Here is a 17,955-nt window from a genome sequence, read left to right as displayed (position 1 = left end):
ATTCATGAGAGAGAGGGAGGCAGAGGGAGAAGCAGGCTCCCAAGGAGCAGGGAGCCCAATGTGGGACTTGATCCCAGGACCCTGGGATCATGACCTGAGCCGAAGGCAGACGCTTAACCGTCTGAGCCACCCAGGTGCCCAGCTATGGCTAGTTCTTAAATACAGATGTACACACAAGGTGTATGCACAAAATTAATTACTAAAAGAATAAAGACCAGAATGATTCATTTGAAACTGACTGGTATAGCCATCATCAGTGATTTAGAAATTACCCAGGCTTTTGTTAATTCTAACTGACCTTGCCTCCAAATATCAAGGTTGAAGCCAGCAGTGGAGAGTTAAGAATGTCAGCAGTGAGGGCATCATGAGCAGAAAGGGGAGACAGCGGCCAGGAATGGGCAGGAGGAGAAAAGATGGAGAAGGAAGGGAGTCAGATCAAGTGGTAGGAATGGAAACATATAAAGGACTAGAAAAAGAGAAGGGGGTGACAACAGCTGGAGGGAGAAGGGACAAAAAAAATACTGGTGTATTGAAGTGATTGTAGTAATGTTGTGTGTCATCACTTTAGTGTGTCTGAATCTGCTTAGTTAGGGCTACCATGGAACCTTTAAAGAATTCAGTTTAACTGTGAAAGGAAGATGAGCAAGAAAGAAAGGAATTTTTTTTTTTAAAGATTTTATTTATTTATTTGAGAGAGAGAGAATGAGAGAGCACATGAGAGGGGGGAGGGTCAGAGGGAGAAGCAGGCTCCCCGCCGAGCAGGGAGCCCGATGCGGGACTCGATCCCGGGACTCCAGGATCATGACCTGAGCCGAAGGCAGTTGCTTAACCAACTGAGCCACCCAGGCGCCCCGAAAGAAAGGAATTTTTAAAAGCATGCTCAATCACTTTTTAATTTTAAGATCAGCAGTAGCAATACACAGTTGTTTAATTTTACAACATAGTAATGATAGTATTTGAGTCCTGTTACTCTGGGGCACTATTCTAAGTGCTTTACATATATTGATTCATTCAATCCTCACCACAGTTTTATAAGCAGATACTGTTTCTCCCATTTTACAGATGCGGAAACTGAGCCACAAAGAGAATAAGTAATTTGCCTAGGCTAGTCAGATAACAGAGCCAGGATTCCACTGAGGCAGCCTGACTACTGTGCTACAGCTAGCTTCATCACCTCCACCTCCCCCTCTCCATGATTTGTATGGTATATTTCTGTAGAAATTTGTCTTGTTTTGAGAACATAATATCCCTTTGAAATAGTTGTACATCTGCTAGGCTGGCAAACTCTGGACACTATTTAAAAATCAGTTTTTATTTCCTTTAATTATAGTAATTCAAGAAGGTTTATTAAATTAGATAACAACACAAGGATGGATAGTGCACGGTCCCTGTCCCCAGTGAACTAAATCTCAGTTTGTAGTTGTTTGCTCACTCAAACCAAGTATCTGCTCCAATACTGGTGTGAATTCTTTGACTTTGAACCAAGTTTACATGCATTAATGAATGTTTGTTGCCTTCAAAAAGGACCCTCACCTTTAAAAGCCACAGACCAACTAATAATATAGCCATTACTTAGAACTTTTGGAATTCTTTTCCTTTCAATAAGCCACACAACAAAATCAGCTTTCTATACAAAAAAGCAGAAGTACCTAACTTGATTACCTTCTTTAGTCATCCTTAAAATTAAAGCCTCACATGGATATTCACAAAGTATTATCTAAAAAGGTGTTTTGTTTTTACAGCCCTGATGGAGTAAAATGTTTGCAGGCTATAGAGGAGGAAATGTGAATGGAGTTAGTGGATTTCACCAGAACTTTGGAAGAGTGTTGGGTATTAGTGTTGCACTGGAGGAGGATGAGAATTGAGCCCTATTTAGAGGGAACAGAAAGACTTCTGTGAGGAGTGTGGGTAAATAAACCAGGAATCTACCCTGAAGATCATTGCTTAGCTCTCTGAACATTTGATTTTTTTAATTATTTGTAGAACTTTAGAACCATTCACTAGTACACATACTTTGTTTCCATTGAGACTATCTTGTAATGAGAAAAGCAGTGTGGTTTGAAAGTACTTGTTGGTATTGAGGCTTACAAGAAGTCTGAAGAGAATGAAGCGGTCACTGGGAGTCCTAAGAGATTTTACCAAGAAGAACTCATTGGAGACTTTTAGAGGTACCTTTTAGGCAAGTAAGAAATCCTGGATCATCTGGCAGTTAAGAAGGACATTTATGTATTAAGTTCAGTGTAATTTGACATTGGACTTGAGTCTGTATTGCTTCACTCTTTTGTAAATAGTTCTGGCATTTGATGGCTGGCTTAGCCATTCCCCTCTTAGACATGACTTGGATAAAAAGTGAGAGATTGTGGGAAACCGAGAGTATCTTTATTGTTTCTTGCATTTCTTACCCCATGCTGTTGGCTCTTAGATTTTACTGTGGGATTTGGAATACTTCGAATTTAACATCGGTGCCCTTATAATTATATGTGGATTATCCACATATCATTCATTTGGCAAATACGTCGAACAGCAGCTGCACAATGGGAGACAATGGGAACATGAATGAGTAATTCAGTCTCTATATTTAAGCTGCTTCTAGACTGGTAGGGCAGACAACATTAATAAGCCAGAAGTTAGAATACAGTGAAAGTACAATAATAGAGGTATGCAGCTTCCTGTTGAATGAAGAAGGACACTTCACTCTGACTCAGGAATTTTCCTTAGGATGAAGTAAGCCTTTAAATAGAAAAGGAATTAATCAAACAAAGTAGGTAGCAGTGTAGGAAATTTTCAGGATGTGGAAGAAATAACTGAGCTCAGAAATGATTATCCACTCTCTTGTACTTTCTACATTTCAGAAAACCCCCTGCCTGCATGACTGCTTAAGTTTAGTTGGTATTTCAAGAATATTAACTAATTTTGGTGTTGCTTAATTAAATTTGTTGTAAAGATAACAGTTTATTCTCAGTCTGTGAAAACTAAGAATAAGTTGCTTTTTTGAGCATTCTCAATTTTGACATCTTTTCCTTGTTGTAATTTTAATTCTGAAGGATGGAAGTAAGTTGAAAGTCCCAAGTTGAAATTACTCAGTCCTTTTAAGGTAACATTACTGGTTGTTTGGAGCCAAGCTCACTTAATTTTAGGTCTGTTTTAAACATGTATAATCAGGAAGTGAATTTCTTGACGTCATTTTTACCCCATTTACTCATCTGCAAATGCAATTGGACTAGTGAAGGTCCCTTTCAGATCCAAAATCCAGTGATTAAATTTCATGGTTCAGCATTATTTATAAGTTGTTTTAAAAGCTCAGAGGAAAGAGTCCTCCTTGTATCAGAAACTTTCTCCTCATGTTAACTACCCAAATCCAGCATGATTTATGCTTTCTCTCCTCCCCTCCCTCTTTTGGCATTGTTTCTATATAGTGATTGATGACCCCCAAGATACAGTGAGACTCAGTGTTCGTCTCTTGAAAAATAATGAATCTGAATCTTATCATTTAGAAATCATCTTCCCATGAGAAATTTCTTCTGTGTAATCTTAGATTATTTGAATTTAGAATGTGCCTATTTTCTGAGTCAGCAATAAATTTGGTTTATTACTACCTTTTTGGGTAAATATTGCTCAAAATTGATGTTTCTCTGTCTTAGTCAATGTCTTTGTAGTGCTATGTTCTTACACTTCAATCCCAAGAACATATAACTTACTGAAGCCAAAAAATATTGCATATTTCTTGATCTCCTGTTGGCAGTGTTTCTGCTCTCTTGGTTTATCTTACATGTTTATTCCCTGGGTTGGGTTTTTTTTTTTCTTACCTACTTTTAATATGCTGTAGTGAAGTAATACAGATACTAGGTAGTAATCACGTTCAGAATCTTCTCATTGTGCCTTATAGACCCTTTTTCTGTCCCGAAAGCGGTATTATGTAGCTCTTAGCCACACAATGAACTGATTAATTTATTTTTTATTTTTTATTTTTTAAAGATTTTATTTATTTATTTGACAGAGAGAGAGATAGCTAGAGCAGGAACACAAGCAGGGGGAGTGGAAGAGGGAGAAGCAGGCTTCCTGCCGAGCAGGGAGCCCGATGTGGGACTCGATCCCAGGACCCCGGGATCATGACCTGAGCCGAAGGCAGACGCTTAACGACTGAGCCACCCAGGCGCCCCTGAATTGATTAATTTAAAAGAACCCTAGAAAGTAGTGGCTGTACCTACAAAGAAGGAAAATCTGGGTATATTTTACTATTTTTTTTTTTTTTAAGCTATGGCTTTATTATTTTGCTCGAGGGTTTTTTTTCCCCCCTTTACCTCCACAATATGCATTAGTAAGATTTAAAGTTTCTTTTAGTTAGCCCAAATAGAAGTCTTTTTCCTTTTTCCCTTTGGTGTCCTATTTGCAAAATAAGTAAAGCAGGTTTTATAGACTAGGGTAACTAGTTTTATTTAATGAATCCCTTTATTAAAACTCTTATATCAATCTCAGCCCAACTCACAGTTCATACTTTTAATACTCCATTCCTTCTTTGCACGCCCCTCCTTTAGAAAATAGAAGGTTTTTCCAAAATTTTTTACTTTTAAATCACCAAATGTTTATCTTTTCTGCAGATAATATCACCTACCGCATTATTTTTGGCTGCAAAAGTGGAAGAACAGGCTCGAAAACTTGAACATGTTATCAAAGTAGCACATGCTTGTCTTCATCCCTTAGAGCCACTGCTGGATACTAAATGTGATGTATGTAATAATAATTCAATTGGTGTTGCCTTCCAACTGCTGCTTATTTCTTTCACCATTTAGGATGTAATACTGGGGAGTGATCTAACAGAAACAGATTTTATGTGTGTACATGAGTTTCAGTGTCGTTCTGAATCATGTTAAGGCTGTGATTCAAAGGTGGTTATAAGTGTTTCACATTTTGTTGTTTATCCTCACAGCAAACCTATGCTATATGTAGAGGGTAAGTCATATCATCTCCATTGTTTGGCTCCATTTGAGACCAGAGATAAATAACTCTTAAATTGTCAACAATGAAAAAAAATAGAAAAAAACCCTGGACTTGCCTCTAGAATAGTAAATAGTAATTTTACAGAATTGTTCCTTTGTTAATGCATATATACTAATAGCTACCTCTCTGATACTGATCCATAAAGATGCTGTTTTACCATACTTTCATGAGAGGGTTTTTTTCATATTTTAATTTTTTCAAGAGTAATGCTAACTTCTAAACAACTTGTTCATCATCAACATTTTAATAGACCATTTTGAAAGTGCCATTTTAAAATGTTACAACATCTTAAAACAGAAGCTAGAATTCTAGGCCTTTAAATTCACTTTCCCAGCACTTGTATTATAGGTGAGTTCCTTTATCGGGAACTTGTAACTACCAAATGACTGCCAGATTGTATTAGTTTACTTTCATTTAGTTAATCCTAAAGTCCAGATTAAGTATATCTGATATAAAAAAAAGTGTATCTGATTTTTTTTTTAAAGTATATCTGAGTTTATTAATGACAAGTTTTATCTTAGATGTTGGCTTTAAGGGAGTGAGATACTAATGTAACCATTCAATAATAAAAAATGTGTGATTATTCAGAGATTGTTCTTGTAATTTCTATTCACTTTACAAATTCAGAATTAATTTTGGTGAATACTTAGGGTATTGCTCAAATAATAGAAATCTATGCTTTAAAAAAATCATCTAGTGACCTTTTTAAAATGGGACATAAATAAAGGTGCTTTTCACTCTGAGTTTAGCAACATGTCCTTACATGAATATTTATGTATGATGTATTGTTTTTTTATCACCTTACACTCAGTTGTCATAATTTAAGAAATTTGATAATGGTAGAAATTTTTCATACTCTTTATTCCCAGAGTAATTACAGTAGGGGAATGATTTGTTGAAGTTAAAAGAGAAGGCCCTCTATTTCCCCATGGGTGTATGATAACATTCTTTTGATATTTTATATCTAAAATGTTTTCTTTTAACTTAGAGATTTGAGGGTTTGCTTTGATTTTATTTTGTCTTTTTGAAGAGAGGAAGTTCTAAAAAAATAACTCACTGACTTACTCTCACCATCAGGGAATTACCACATGAAATATCTTAGAGTGAGTTTATGCGTCTTTTCTTTACAGGCAGGTTTGAATTTGATGTTCTTGCTTGAGTTGGTGCTTCCTATCTTAGTATGTCTTGAAGCACCAGTGCCTACATGAAGTTTTATATTACAGGCTGGAGGGTTTGTTGTTTTCAGTTAAGCTCTACCTCCTTTCATGTTATTGTTGTCTTTTTAGGGTTTTTTTGTTGTTTTTTTCTTACCTTGTTTACATATTCTGTATTAGAAGTAATTCAATTTAGATTGGTTGTAGAAAATAGGATTTGTCTGTCGCCCTCAAATTATTTCTTTTGTGTTTCCAAACTACTCTGATTCTTCTGTAATGATTTAACGGTCCCATAGTCTAGTAGTGTTTATCTTAAGCATTTTAATGTTATTATTTTTACCTGGCAGGCTTACCTTCAACAGACTCAAGAACTGGTTTTACTTGAAACCATAATGCTACAAACCCTAGGTATGTACTTACGTCAGATATTATTTTTGTGTTGTGTTCTTCAGTGTGGTGTCCTAAAGATGGAATAATTTTATCATTGAACAAAGTTTCATTTTAACTTTTTTTTTTTTTTAAGATTTTATTTATTTATTCATGAGAGACACAGAGAGAGAGAGAGAGAAGCAGAGGGAGAAGCAGGCTTCCCGCTAAGCAGGGAGCCCGATGCGGGACTCGATCCCAGGACCCTGGGATCATGACCTGAGCCGAAGGCAGACGCTTAAGCATCTGAGCCACCCAGGCGCCCAAACAAAGTTTCATTTTAAAACAATGTTTGGGGCCAGAATAGTTACCTGGTTATAAGGAAACCATTTTTTTAAAAATTTCATTTACCATTAATTGAATGGTAAGCATAGTTTTCATTGTGAAAGACTGCATATGATTGTAATGTGTACAAATATTCTGACTTATAGTCAATATTTAATAAATTTATCACATTTTTAATGTGACACAGTAATTGTTTAAATGATCATCCTTTTCTAAAAGTTACATTGTCTTCAAGTTTTTTGCAGTTTAAGTGATCTCTAAAGATTATCTATTTGAATCTTTCACTTTATTGTTGAGGAAATTGAGACCTAACAAGGTCTGTCTTGTGTGAAGTCATATATTACTTCTGGAAGAACTTAGCAGTGTATGATGGGAATAACATGGGCTTTATGGAGCTCTTGGTTTAAAATCCATATCCCTTTGACTTGCTTTTTAAGCTTGGGCAAAGTTGTTTTACCTTTCATATCTCCATTCTATATATGCGAGATGGAGAAATAATGTCTGCCTTAGCATTGTGAATTTGAAGATGAGAGAGAGTATATAAAAAACATGTACCACATAGTGTGTGTGTCATAAGTAGCCGTTATTCATTATGGTAGTTATTTATTTATTACTCCATTCCCAAATGTTGAAAAGAAGTGCAATAATCATGGCCTCCCATCATGACAGACTTTTTTTTTTTTTAAGAAAAGTAGCTTGTTTGAAATAGATATAACTTGTTTGATGTTTTTATAATATAAAAAGATATAAAAATAAAAGTGAGAATCTTATTATCCCCAAATCCAATGATTTAGCATGTTATTGCTTTATTGTATGACATTATATAAATATGAAATTTACAAAGATTTGTGTAATAAAGGTTAAAAGGAAAATTACGTTATTTTAAGGGGAATGTTAGAATTTTTAAGATACACTTCTGTGGCTTTGATTAAAGTATGATTTTGCAGTTTTAATTACAGTAGGAATAGATCACACAGCAATTTTAAAAATCTAGATTACCTGTTTGTCAGGATGTTATTCATTTACTGCTTCTGAAGACACTAGATGTGACCTCCACTTTTTAAAACGGAAAAACCACGCCCTGCCTAAGGGTTGTTTAGACATTGAAAGCTCTTTCAGCATTTTATCTTTGGTTTTAGAAACAGTGATTTAAAGAATCTTGAGCCTACAAGGTTCACTTGTCTTAATAACTTTATTATCAATGAAGTGTAATTATAAGCTAATTATACTTAGCTTTGAAACCCTCTCATCTAAGGCATACTAAGAAAATAAGAGGACTATAAATCATTTAAAAGGTCTTTTTTATCCCACTATGGCCCAGGGATTATATTTATGAAAAATACTCTTTTTGCATCTTCGGAAAGAGTTGTAATACGTTTAAAAATATGTTACATAGTTGAATTCTTTGCTTAATAGTTATATTTTCCATAATTTTGTTTTTAACCTGAAGGTAATCTCAAACTAATCATAATTCATAATTTTTAATAAATATCACCCCAATCTACGAATAGCTTTGTTAACCAGTTTTCATTAAGTGGAACATTGTTTTTGAGAAGAAATTATTTCTCGTCATTGAAGGTATAATGAGCATGTCAAAATAACTTTGTCTTTGGATCTTTTTAATAATGAACGATGTATTATACACATTTATGGTTGTGCTGACACATGGCATTTCTCAGGCAAGTATTGTAGTGTGGTAAGTGATTGGGAAAAAAGTGCTTTTCATTTCAGGTTTTGAGATCACCATTGAACATCCACACACAGATGTGGTGAAATGTACCCAGTTAGTAAGAGGTAAGTGATCTTTGAAACTTCTAAATTAAGTATTAATGCTTTTTATTGTCTGTAATTGATTTGAATGAGTTTTCTCAAAATGGGGAGATGTCGTTTTGAAGCAACGTCTTTTGGTGTCCTACATCTACCTATTCATCTACTTCTGTATGTGGTTCTACCTGGTGAATTAGTTTCCCTTAAACTTACAGGAGAATCTCCTTTCACTAAAAAATTGGAGGGCTTCCAAATATTAAGACTCTCCCCACCTCCCCATTAGGCTAAGCCAGTCCCATTTCATTTAATATTTAAGAAGTTGGCCATTGACACATAACACGCAGAAAATTTCTGGTCTATCTAAGTTTTCATTGACTTCTAGAAAAATGATTACAGTTTAAGAATTTGGAGGCCATCCTCAGATCTTTCAGATAAAAATTGTCTTAGCAGGTTTGCCATTTTGGAAATATTTTCCCCGTGTTCATTTGAACAAAATTGGTTTAATACATTTTTCAAAGTTCTTTAGCATTATTGAAAATAATTTCTTTTTTGTGTGTTTTGGGGAAATACATAGTATGCTACAGACAGCAAGTGATGTGCCTATTAAACGTTTTAAAACAGGAGTAGGAACTTTTTGTATTATTTGCTTTACTGCTTATAAAGCATGTGGTATACATTTTTCTACTCTTGTTAATGAATCCTATGTATCTGTTCTTGTATCCCTCGATATATTCTTTACACAGTTGCATGTTGTTACACTACTTCTTACTTCTACTTTCCTGTTTCCCATTTGAAGTGTTAATGTACTAAGAGCAACCACTTGGAACTTTCATTGCCTTTTTCTGTTACTTTTTGGAAATGAAATTTTGCAGTTTCATTCTTTTACCCCCAGATTCTTTTCTTTAGGTTTATTCTAAACAAAATGGGTAAGACTTTTAAAGGCTCTGCTTTGTTTTTTAGTGTTTACCTGAATATTCTCACATTTTATTCCTTCTAAATTTAATTCATATACCTGGTAGGATTTTATTGTTAATGGCTACATTTAAAACAAATCTGTTATCACAGTGTCATTGTTAAGACATGGATTTCTGAAAGTCCCATTTATATTTTTTTGATTCCAATAGCTAGTACATGTTATGACTTGTAGAACATATTCAATTATGATTCCTGTACTTCATGGTTATTGGAATATAATTTAGAGCACATTTTCATCCCAGAATTACAGTGTAGTATAGAATTATATTAGATAACTAGTGTATATGTTTGAATTAAGAAAAAAAAAGTTTTAGAGTAGTTTTCCTAAAAACTTGAAAGAATAAGCTGTTTTGTCAGAATAATGGGGAGCCATGTAACTTTGCTTTAAACTAAGCCTAATGAAAGAAGATATTTATATAGGTTAAAACATATATATATGTACTTAGTAGGAGATGAAACTGGATTTTCAGCTTAGTATCATTGTGAAATTTGAGTCCTCTTCAAAAATCCGTCATCAGAGTTCAGTAGCTTTTGTACGTGTTCCCCTGTATCTAAAGCTAGAGACATCAAGTCCATTCATTTGCAAAGTTGAATAGTAAGTTTTTACAAATTCACAAAAACTATAAATTTGATGTTTTATCCAAAGCAGAATATTTAAATCTAATTTTTTGTTGTTGTTAATGCTTAAAATGTGACCAATTCTTAAATTTTAGTATAAATCTTACATATGTTTAACTTCTATTTTGTCTGACTAACATTTCAGGTAACTATAGTTTACATTTCACTCCATTTAAAAACATTCTTTCATGTTTGGTGTCTGTTTTTCTTTGCTCTGTTAAAATTTTCAGCTAACATACATTTTCCCTACATTCTTCCTCTGTTGCACACTGTTAATAGGTTATTGAATTTAGATATATTCTGAGGTAAAAACTGCTACGGCAATTTAAAATTATTTTTACTTCTCTACATATTTTGATTCTTTGGGGGGCAGGGGGGTGGTAAATGGTTTGGTTTCTTTAAAGTTCTTCGCGCCCCCCCCCCCCGCCCCCTCTGGACTTGAGAAAGTTGATATTATGCTACTTTGCTGCAGAATTGGCTAATGTCATTTTACAGGGACCTTTCATTTCTGTGATTTCTCCTTCCCTCCCCACCAGGAAAGAATGCCATACATAAGTCACACTGCCTCCAAGACATCTGATGCTTTGACACTCTTCCTTAGCACAACTCTGCTAAGCCCAAATCCCTTTTGTATACCTTATGTTGGTGATCCACATGGGGCAGCAGGGATTACAGGTGCCATGAAAAAAATACAGGGCAAATTTGAGGCCTGTTAGAGAGGGGTGAGTTGAGGTGAACTGATCCTAGGTGAGCAGAGGGGAAAGGTACATCAATGATTATGAATGTAATTGGGGGAAAAGGGAAATTATAGCAAAAGAATCCCTCTTGGGGAGAATAAGAAATCAGATGAAGTGAGCGGGGGACTGTTTTCAATTTCAATGTCTTAAAAGCTAGTTGGTAAAAATTGCTTTTCCTTTGGGGACCATTGTTGAAGCATCCTGATTCCCCGGAGTACTTATATCTTTTTCTAAAGTTGACTATTGGATTCTGTAAGAAAAATATATGCAGTGGAGTTTTCTATATCTATGCCCTTAGGATGTTTCTAGGTTGTTTATTCCTTGTTGATGCTTAGTAGCATGAAAAACTGAGCAGTTTGTGCTCTCTTGAGTTTGGGGGGGGTGGGGGTTTTGTTTTCTTTTCTTTGGATGGAAGTACTTAAGCCAACTTAAATATGATGACTGAGGATTAAGTCTGGCAGGCAACTCTTTGTATTTTGTATTAGACTTCAAAATCTTTTCTTCTTCTTCTTCTTCTTTTTTTTTTTTTTAAATCCAGGAGAATGCTTTATTGCAACTTTTAGCTGACTAGATGCTTAACTTAGTAACAAGTTTAGCCCTTGTAACTGGCTAGCTAAAAGCAAATCGGCTTGTTTCTCAGATCTTTGGGGGATAGCAAGAAACATTTGAGTGAATGTTGTTGAAGATTTTCAGTAGTATAGAAAATGATGGCGCTCTTGTGATATTTGTAAGTAGTAAGTAAAATTTACTTTTTGTGTACAAAACTTTGAAGTTTTTGTTGTGTTGAGAACTTTTTGATGGTAGCACATTAAAGCTGATAGTATTGTCTTCGTTTTTTTTTTCTTTTCTTACAGCAAGCAAGGATTTGGCACAGACATCCTATTTCATGGCTACCAACAGGTTGTTATCCTGACCCTCTTTGTTGCACTGTTGTAGCACACTATAGCTTCCTTTAATGCAGGGCCCCCTCAATGTGTCTCTTACCCTTGTTGCAACAGGAGACTGGACCATCTACTGTGGTGGTACCTTCCTGTCTGCTTTGCGGTGTATTGTACAAGGGACTTTTGGCACAGAGGGGTTAAATGCACATTGTGAAGTGTAGTGGTGCTTTCTGATGACATATTCTCGATTTGTGAGTGCATAAGTCTAAAATTGGTAGCCTGAATAGCAGCTAAAGATTACAAAGAGCTAAACTTAACGTAGAAATTCGAGCAACTTGGTAAGTATAAAGCTATTTCTAGTTTACAATTATAGTTAAATGACAATTTTTTTAAATTTCACATTGATCCAATCTTAACTTTAATCATAAAAGTTTTTTTTTAATAAATAAAATTTATATAACTTGGGGTTTTTTTCCAGATAATACCCACTAGTTGTAAATCAGAAGTAGCCAAGTCCTGTCAGTGCCTAGATTTGACTAAGTACAATTTTTACTTTAAAAAAACTTATTTCCTTTTCAGTTTACATAAAGAAAAAGTGGTGTGGGTTTGCTCTTGATAAACATTTTTCATCAATTCTGAACTGAACTGGAAGAATAATTTTTTAAAGCCTTTACTATCTAATAGATAATTCTGTTCTGGGTTGATTATATTAATGCCTTAAATTTGTTTTTTAAATGGGTCATTTGGGAGGAGGGGACCAAACTAGCATTGTGTGGTCCTTGATTTCTTGTGACACTGTTAAGTTTTATGTAAAGCTTTGGATTGGCAAATACGAATATATTTTCTTAGGTATATGTTGTTGGGATTTAACCTCTATCCCTTGGAATTTTGAAAAACAAAGTACTAAATATAAAACTCTCATTAGAAAAAGCTAGCTGTAACATGTTACATGCCCAGTTTGGGGCATATAGCAGAAGGAGAAAGGTAGCATTTTTCTAGTACTTAGCAGCATTGGGCCTTGAAGCTGTTCACCAAAAGGTAAGTTTTCTCTGTGGCTTTGCTGAAAAGAAGACAGAGGTTTACATAGATAAGTGTTAGATTCTCTTTGACTTGAGAATTATGTTTGCTAACCCACATCAAATGGTAGAATTCCTGATTCTATAATGTGATGTTGAAATTACTTTGTCAATTTTACAGTCTTCTGCTTTTTCTTTACTTTTTTGCCATGACATTACAAAAGAAACAAAAATACTACAAAAAAATTAAAATGTTATATGCTGATTATTGGAAATACACTGTCTTCTCCTTTTATGAAGAAGTAAAAATACTTCAAAATTTAGAAATATTAATATATTAGTAGTCTTAATAAAATAATAGTATAATGATCTGGGGAGTCAGAATGTAGAGAATGTTCATAATCTATGTAGGTTTTTTAGTATTAGAATTTTATAACTATAGTGCTAGTTTTTAATTTAATATGGTTTTGTACTGTAGACTTAAAAAAGAAAACGTTTATGTTTTTGCTCTAATCTTATTGGTAAATATTCTTCTTTGTTTTACATATTTGAATTACTATGGTTCTTCGTTTTCAAACCTGCTCTACAACAGTCTCCACCTTACCACCTTCTGTCTTCAATACAAACCAACAGTGATAGCATGTGTATGTATTCATTTGGCTTGCAAATGGTCCAATTGGGAGATTCCTGTGTCAACTGATGGAAAACATTGGTGGGAATATGTGGATCCTACAGTTACTCTAGAATTACTAGATGGTAAGTAGAGAAAAATAAATCCTTTTTTACGTTGAAAACATTTTTTTATTATGGAAAAAGTCTGCCTACTTTTTGTATAGGTTTGAAAAACGAGTCCCTGTGACTCATACTTAAGTGAACAGTTACCAGTTCTGGCCGCTCCAACATTTCCCCCTCCCTTTGTAGTTATTTTGATATTAATCCCAGATATCTCTTCAACTATTAATATTTCAGTTTGTGTTTCAAGAGGTAAGAGACTCCTTAAAAACATAACTACAATTTCATATTAACAATTTGGTAATAGAATTTTAGAAAGTATAATTACATGGTCAGGTGAACGTGATGAAAATAAGGATTCATTAGCCTAAAGGAAAAAAACAAAAAAAAAAAAGAAAAAACCGTGAACATGTTTTAACCACCAATGACTATCTAAAGCCTTCAGGACTTTTCAAAAAACATATATATGATTTGTAATGCTATAGGTTGGTATTCGGTTATAACTTACTGTAGAACATGTGAAGCAGTGAGCTAAAGGTATTTCAGGGTAACATTCCTTGCTCTGTAGTTCCACTGATAGTGACGTGTGTCGTTATTGCCTTGCATTACTAAATATGAATTGACAAAATCGGGGTACAAATTCTATAAATTGTGAACCTGGAGTTGGGTGTTCTAATAAGAAATTTCTCTGGTAAGAGATAAGAGAAGCTGACCAGAGGTAGGAGAAATTCTTGGGGATTCAGACATTTTAACCAAGTATTATAGATTTCAAAAAGAAAATAGATTACACTTCTTACCGAAGATATACCTAAATTGGTATGTTAGGTTTTCAGCTTATTCTTTTTGTGGGCTTTCCCTAACTTCTGTTGCAAAATTGAAGCTAATGGGAAAATAGGATTTGTATCTGTTGCTACTGAGGACATATGTTACATAGAGACCCCTTTGGGTTTTGAATGCAATCTTCCAATAAAATCTCACATGTTTCTGTAACCTAGATGTTTGTTTCTGTGGAGGGCCAAAAGTAACTCTTCTACGGTTTATGGGCCCTTCTGTCTATACCAACTACACAACTCTGCCACTGGGGCTGCAGAGCAGCCCTGGGCAATCTGTAAATGAATGGGTGTGGCTGTGTTCGTTTACGAACACGTGGTACAGGTCATAATTGCAATATTGCCTACCTTTCTGGTAAAATATGCTTCCTTTTTAGATTTTTTGATTTGGGGTTTTGTTTTTTTTTTTCCCTGAAAAATTTCTCACAGAGTATGTATCTCATGCTATATTACTGCTACATGATTATGCCCTTTTCCTTACGTCGCCAGAGGTTTTTTTTGTTTTGTTTTGTTTTTAAGTTTAACAAGAGAGAAGGGAGGGGCGCCTGGGTGGCTCAGTCAGTTAAGCGTCTGCCTTCGGCTCAGGTCATGATCTCAGGGTCCTGGGATCGAGCCCCAGGTCAGGCTGTCAGCTCAGCAGGGAATCTGCTTCTCTCTCTCACTGTCCTTCTGTGTTCTCCCCACCCTCCCTCAAATAAATAATTAAAATCTTTTTAAAAAATGAGAGAAGGAAATCTTAAATGAGTTGAAATGGCATCTTCTAAAAATGGGGGCTTTTTTATCTATGACTTGAAAAATAGGTTATCGATGCCACCATCTTACTTCAGCAGTTAAAAGATAAGATAAAGTAGGTGTAATCTGAATAAAAATAGTTTATATACATGATCCTAAAACAAAAGTTCACAAAAAGCAAGTAATCTGCCTCTTAACACTGCTCTTAAGTTATAAAGTTGGTTTTTTTGACACAGCGAGGGCCACCTAAATAATCTCTCTGCTTCCATCCTGAAAAGGCTCAAGTCTGTTACTCATTTGGAGAGCCACTGAGTAGGAATCCGGGACATTTAAGACATCGACAATTTCAGCATTTCATATAGCAGTCTTTCTCTGTGTTTTAATCACAAAAAAAAAAAGAAAAGTAACAGTTTAAGATATTAAGATATATCTGAATTTTAGCCTGGTGTCTAAGCATCAGTGTTCACTAAAATAATTCATTTAATGACTGTTGCAAAAACACCGTTGGCTTGGACTTGGCCTACCTGTAACATTTGTTGCTTTGCAGAGTTTTTATTTTCTGATTAATAACAAACCCTCGTGTGTTTTTTGCATTTTGAATTTTTTTCTGTGTAGTAGCTTTGAAGGGAAAAGCTCTATTTTAAGCATCATCTGTGATTTTTGTGCACATAACTAATAGATTAGCAGTGATTATTTGACAGATTCTTAAGTGCCCAAGTAGAAAAAGGTGGGGGTTTTTTCAGGTTAGGAAGAATGGTAGTCTAAGCATTAGATTGTTTTCATTCAAATTGGATCAAAAAGTTCATGAATCTTGAGCAGGTTTAACACAGCTTATGAACATATAACAAGTGCCGAGGTTTTGCATATTTTTTGCTTCAAGAAAAATTTCGTATTGTCTGAATTTTCATTATCAGTCTTGGCATATTTGCCTAGAATCATTCATAGAGAAGCTTACTGTGTATACTAAAAAATAATAAATGAATCTATGTAGTCTCTACTGAATTGGCATTATTGATATTACATGATACTGTAATTCATTTGGTATGAATATTTGTCTTGAGTGGTCAATAGCTTTATTAATGGCACTATTTTGGGGTTAGGAAAGTAGAATTCATCACTGCACCACCTTGGAAAAGTGAGTCATCTCACTGTAATCCCAAATTTAAGAAAAAAGTGAGGTAAAAATATATGACCACGGTGGTTTTACTAATAGTTAATAGTAATAATTACTAGGAATCTGAGTATAGATGGAAAAATTTTTTTCATTTAACACTGAAATAATTTTAAACTTAAACTACGGAATAGTACAGTTTCTATGTACCCTTTACCAGGTTTCTCTAATGTTAACATCTTATATACATGATTATCGAAACCAAGAGATTAACATTGTTACAATATTATTTACCTAACTATAGGTTTTATTTGATGTCCTCAGTTTTTCTGTTCTAGGATCCCATGTTCCATTTGCTTGAAATGCCCCTTAAATCTCTTCTAAATTATGTCAGTTTTTCTATCGTTCATTTTCTTTTGTGACCTTGACACTTTGAAAAATAATGGTCGGGGGCGCCAAGGTGGCTCAGTCAGTTAAGCGTCTGTCTTCGGCTCAGGTCATGATCCTAGGGTTCTGGGATCAAGCCCCACATCAGGCTCCCTGCTCAGTGGAGAGTCTGCTTCTCCCTCTCCCTCTGCCACTCCCCCTGCTTTTGCGCACACGTGCTCTCTTCTCTTTCAAATAAATAAAATCTTTAAAAAAAAAGAAAAAGAAAGAAAAATAATAGTTATAGTATAGAATGTTTCTCAGTTGGGGTTTAATATTTTTCAATATTAGATTGAAATTATGTATTTTTGGCAAGAATACCACAGAAATGGGAAATGGGTTGTACCTTACCCTGTGCATCTTATCAAGGGCTACATCATATATCAAGGGTTGTTTGTTTTGTTTTTCTCAAAGTGTACACCTTATTACTGGTAATAATAACTCTGAGCACTTGGTTAAGGTGGTATCTGTTGAGTTTCTCCATTGTAAAGTTACTGGTCTTCTCTTTGTAATTAAATATCTTGAGGAAGGTATTTTAGGATTACACAGATATCTTCTTTTTCCTCAAACTTTTGTCCATTAATTTTAAAGAATCTATTGATAGATCTTGCCTGCAATAATTATTACTATGATGTTTGCCTAATGAAGATTTTCTATTTGGGGGGAATTTTAATGCTACTAAATTTTCCAGAGATTCTGAGTAAGCATGGGGGTGGGGGGAGAGTGATTTTTTTTTTTTTTTTAAGAATTCATCTTTGAAAATAGCAGTTCAGATCTGTGTCTACTTCTATATGTGCTGAAGGTTGAATAGAAGGGTGACAGTGAAGTAGATGAACTCTTGAGGCCCCTTTTTAATATTGCCCACTTGAGAGAAATATAAATCCTAAAGACACCTTCTAAGTTTTAAATTTAAATTTTATTTTTAGAGCTAACACATGAGTTTCTACAAATATTGGAGAAAACACCTAGTAGGTTGAAGAGGATTCGAAACTGGAGGGTAAGAGAATTGGCAGGGTTTAATAGAATATCAGTTTGTCGCTTATCTAACAATTACATAGCTAACCAGTTTGAATTTTTTAGTTAAATATCCTTATTTCCAGTATTCCTAGATAATTACAGTGTATTGTAAGCTGCATACACTCATAGTTTATTCAACTGCTGTGTCCAGTGGACTTTGTTAAGTACTTTATAAATTGTGTGTTTAATTCTCACGGTGATTATAATGGAAATATTCTCCTTATTTTACAAATGGGCAAATTAAAGCCTA

General features: G+C 34.6%; 1 protein-coding gene across 4 annotated transcripts in view; it reads left to right on the top strand.

Annotated features, from left to right (window-relative positions):
• Positions 1 to 17,955, top strand: part of CCNT2 (cyclin T2) — a 42,854-nt gene that overhangs the window by 17,501 nt on the left and 7,398 nt on the right. For 3 of the 4 annotated variants that reach the window (XM_006737746.3, XM_006737745.3, XM_081814564.1), the window contains 6 exons: positions 4,599 to 4,727; positions 6,500 to 6,560; positions 8,595 to 8,657; positions 11,815 to 11,860; positions 13,450 to 13,613; positions 17,615 to 17,685. In XM_006737746.3, coding sequence (XP_006737809.1) covers positions 4,599 to 4,727; positions 6,500 to 6,560; positions 8,595 to 8,657; positions 11,815 to 11,860; positions 13,450 to 13,613; positions 17,615 to 17,685 — 534 coding nt within the window. Of the gene's footprint in view, positions 1 to 4,598; positions 4,728 to 6,499; positions 6,561 to 8,594; positions 8,658 to 11,814; positions 12,180 to 13,449; positions 13,614 to 17,614; positions 17,686 to 17,955 lie in introns of those variants that run through there. The other variant, XR_004077126.2, reaches the window with a different exon arrangement.

The sequence above is a fragment of the Leptonychotes weddellii genome, chromosome 3 (assembly GCF_054177405.1).
Source record: "Leptonychotes weddellii isolate Sample4059 chromosome 3, ASM5417740v2, whole genome shotgun sequence".
NCBI classification, from domain to species: Eukaryota; Metazoa; Chordata; class Mammalia; order Carnivora; family Phocidae; genus Leptonychotes; species Leptonychotes weddellii.
The sequence above is the reverse complement of the archived record's forward strand: the minus strand, read 5'-3'. Positions and strand labels throughout refer to the sequence as shown.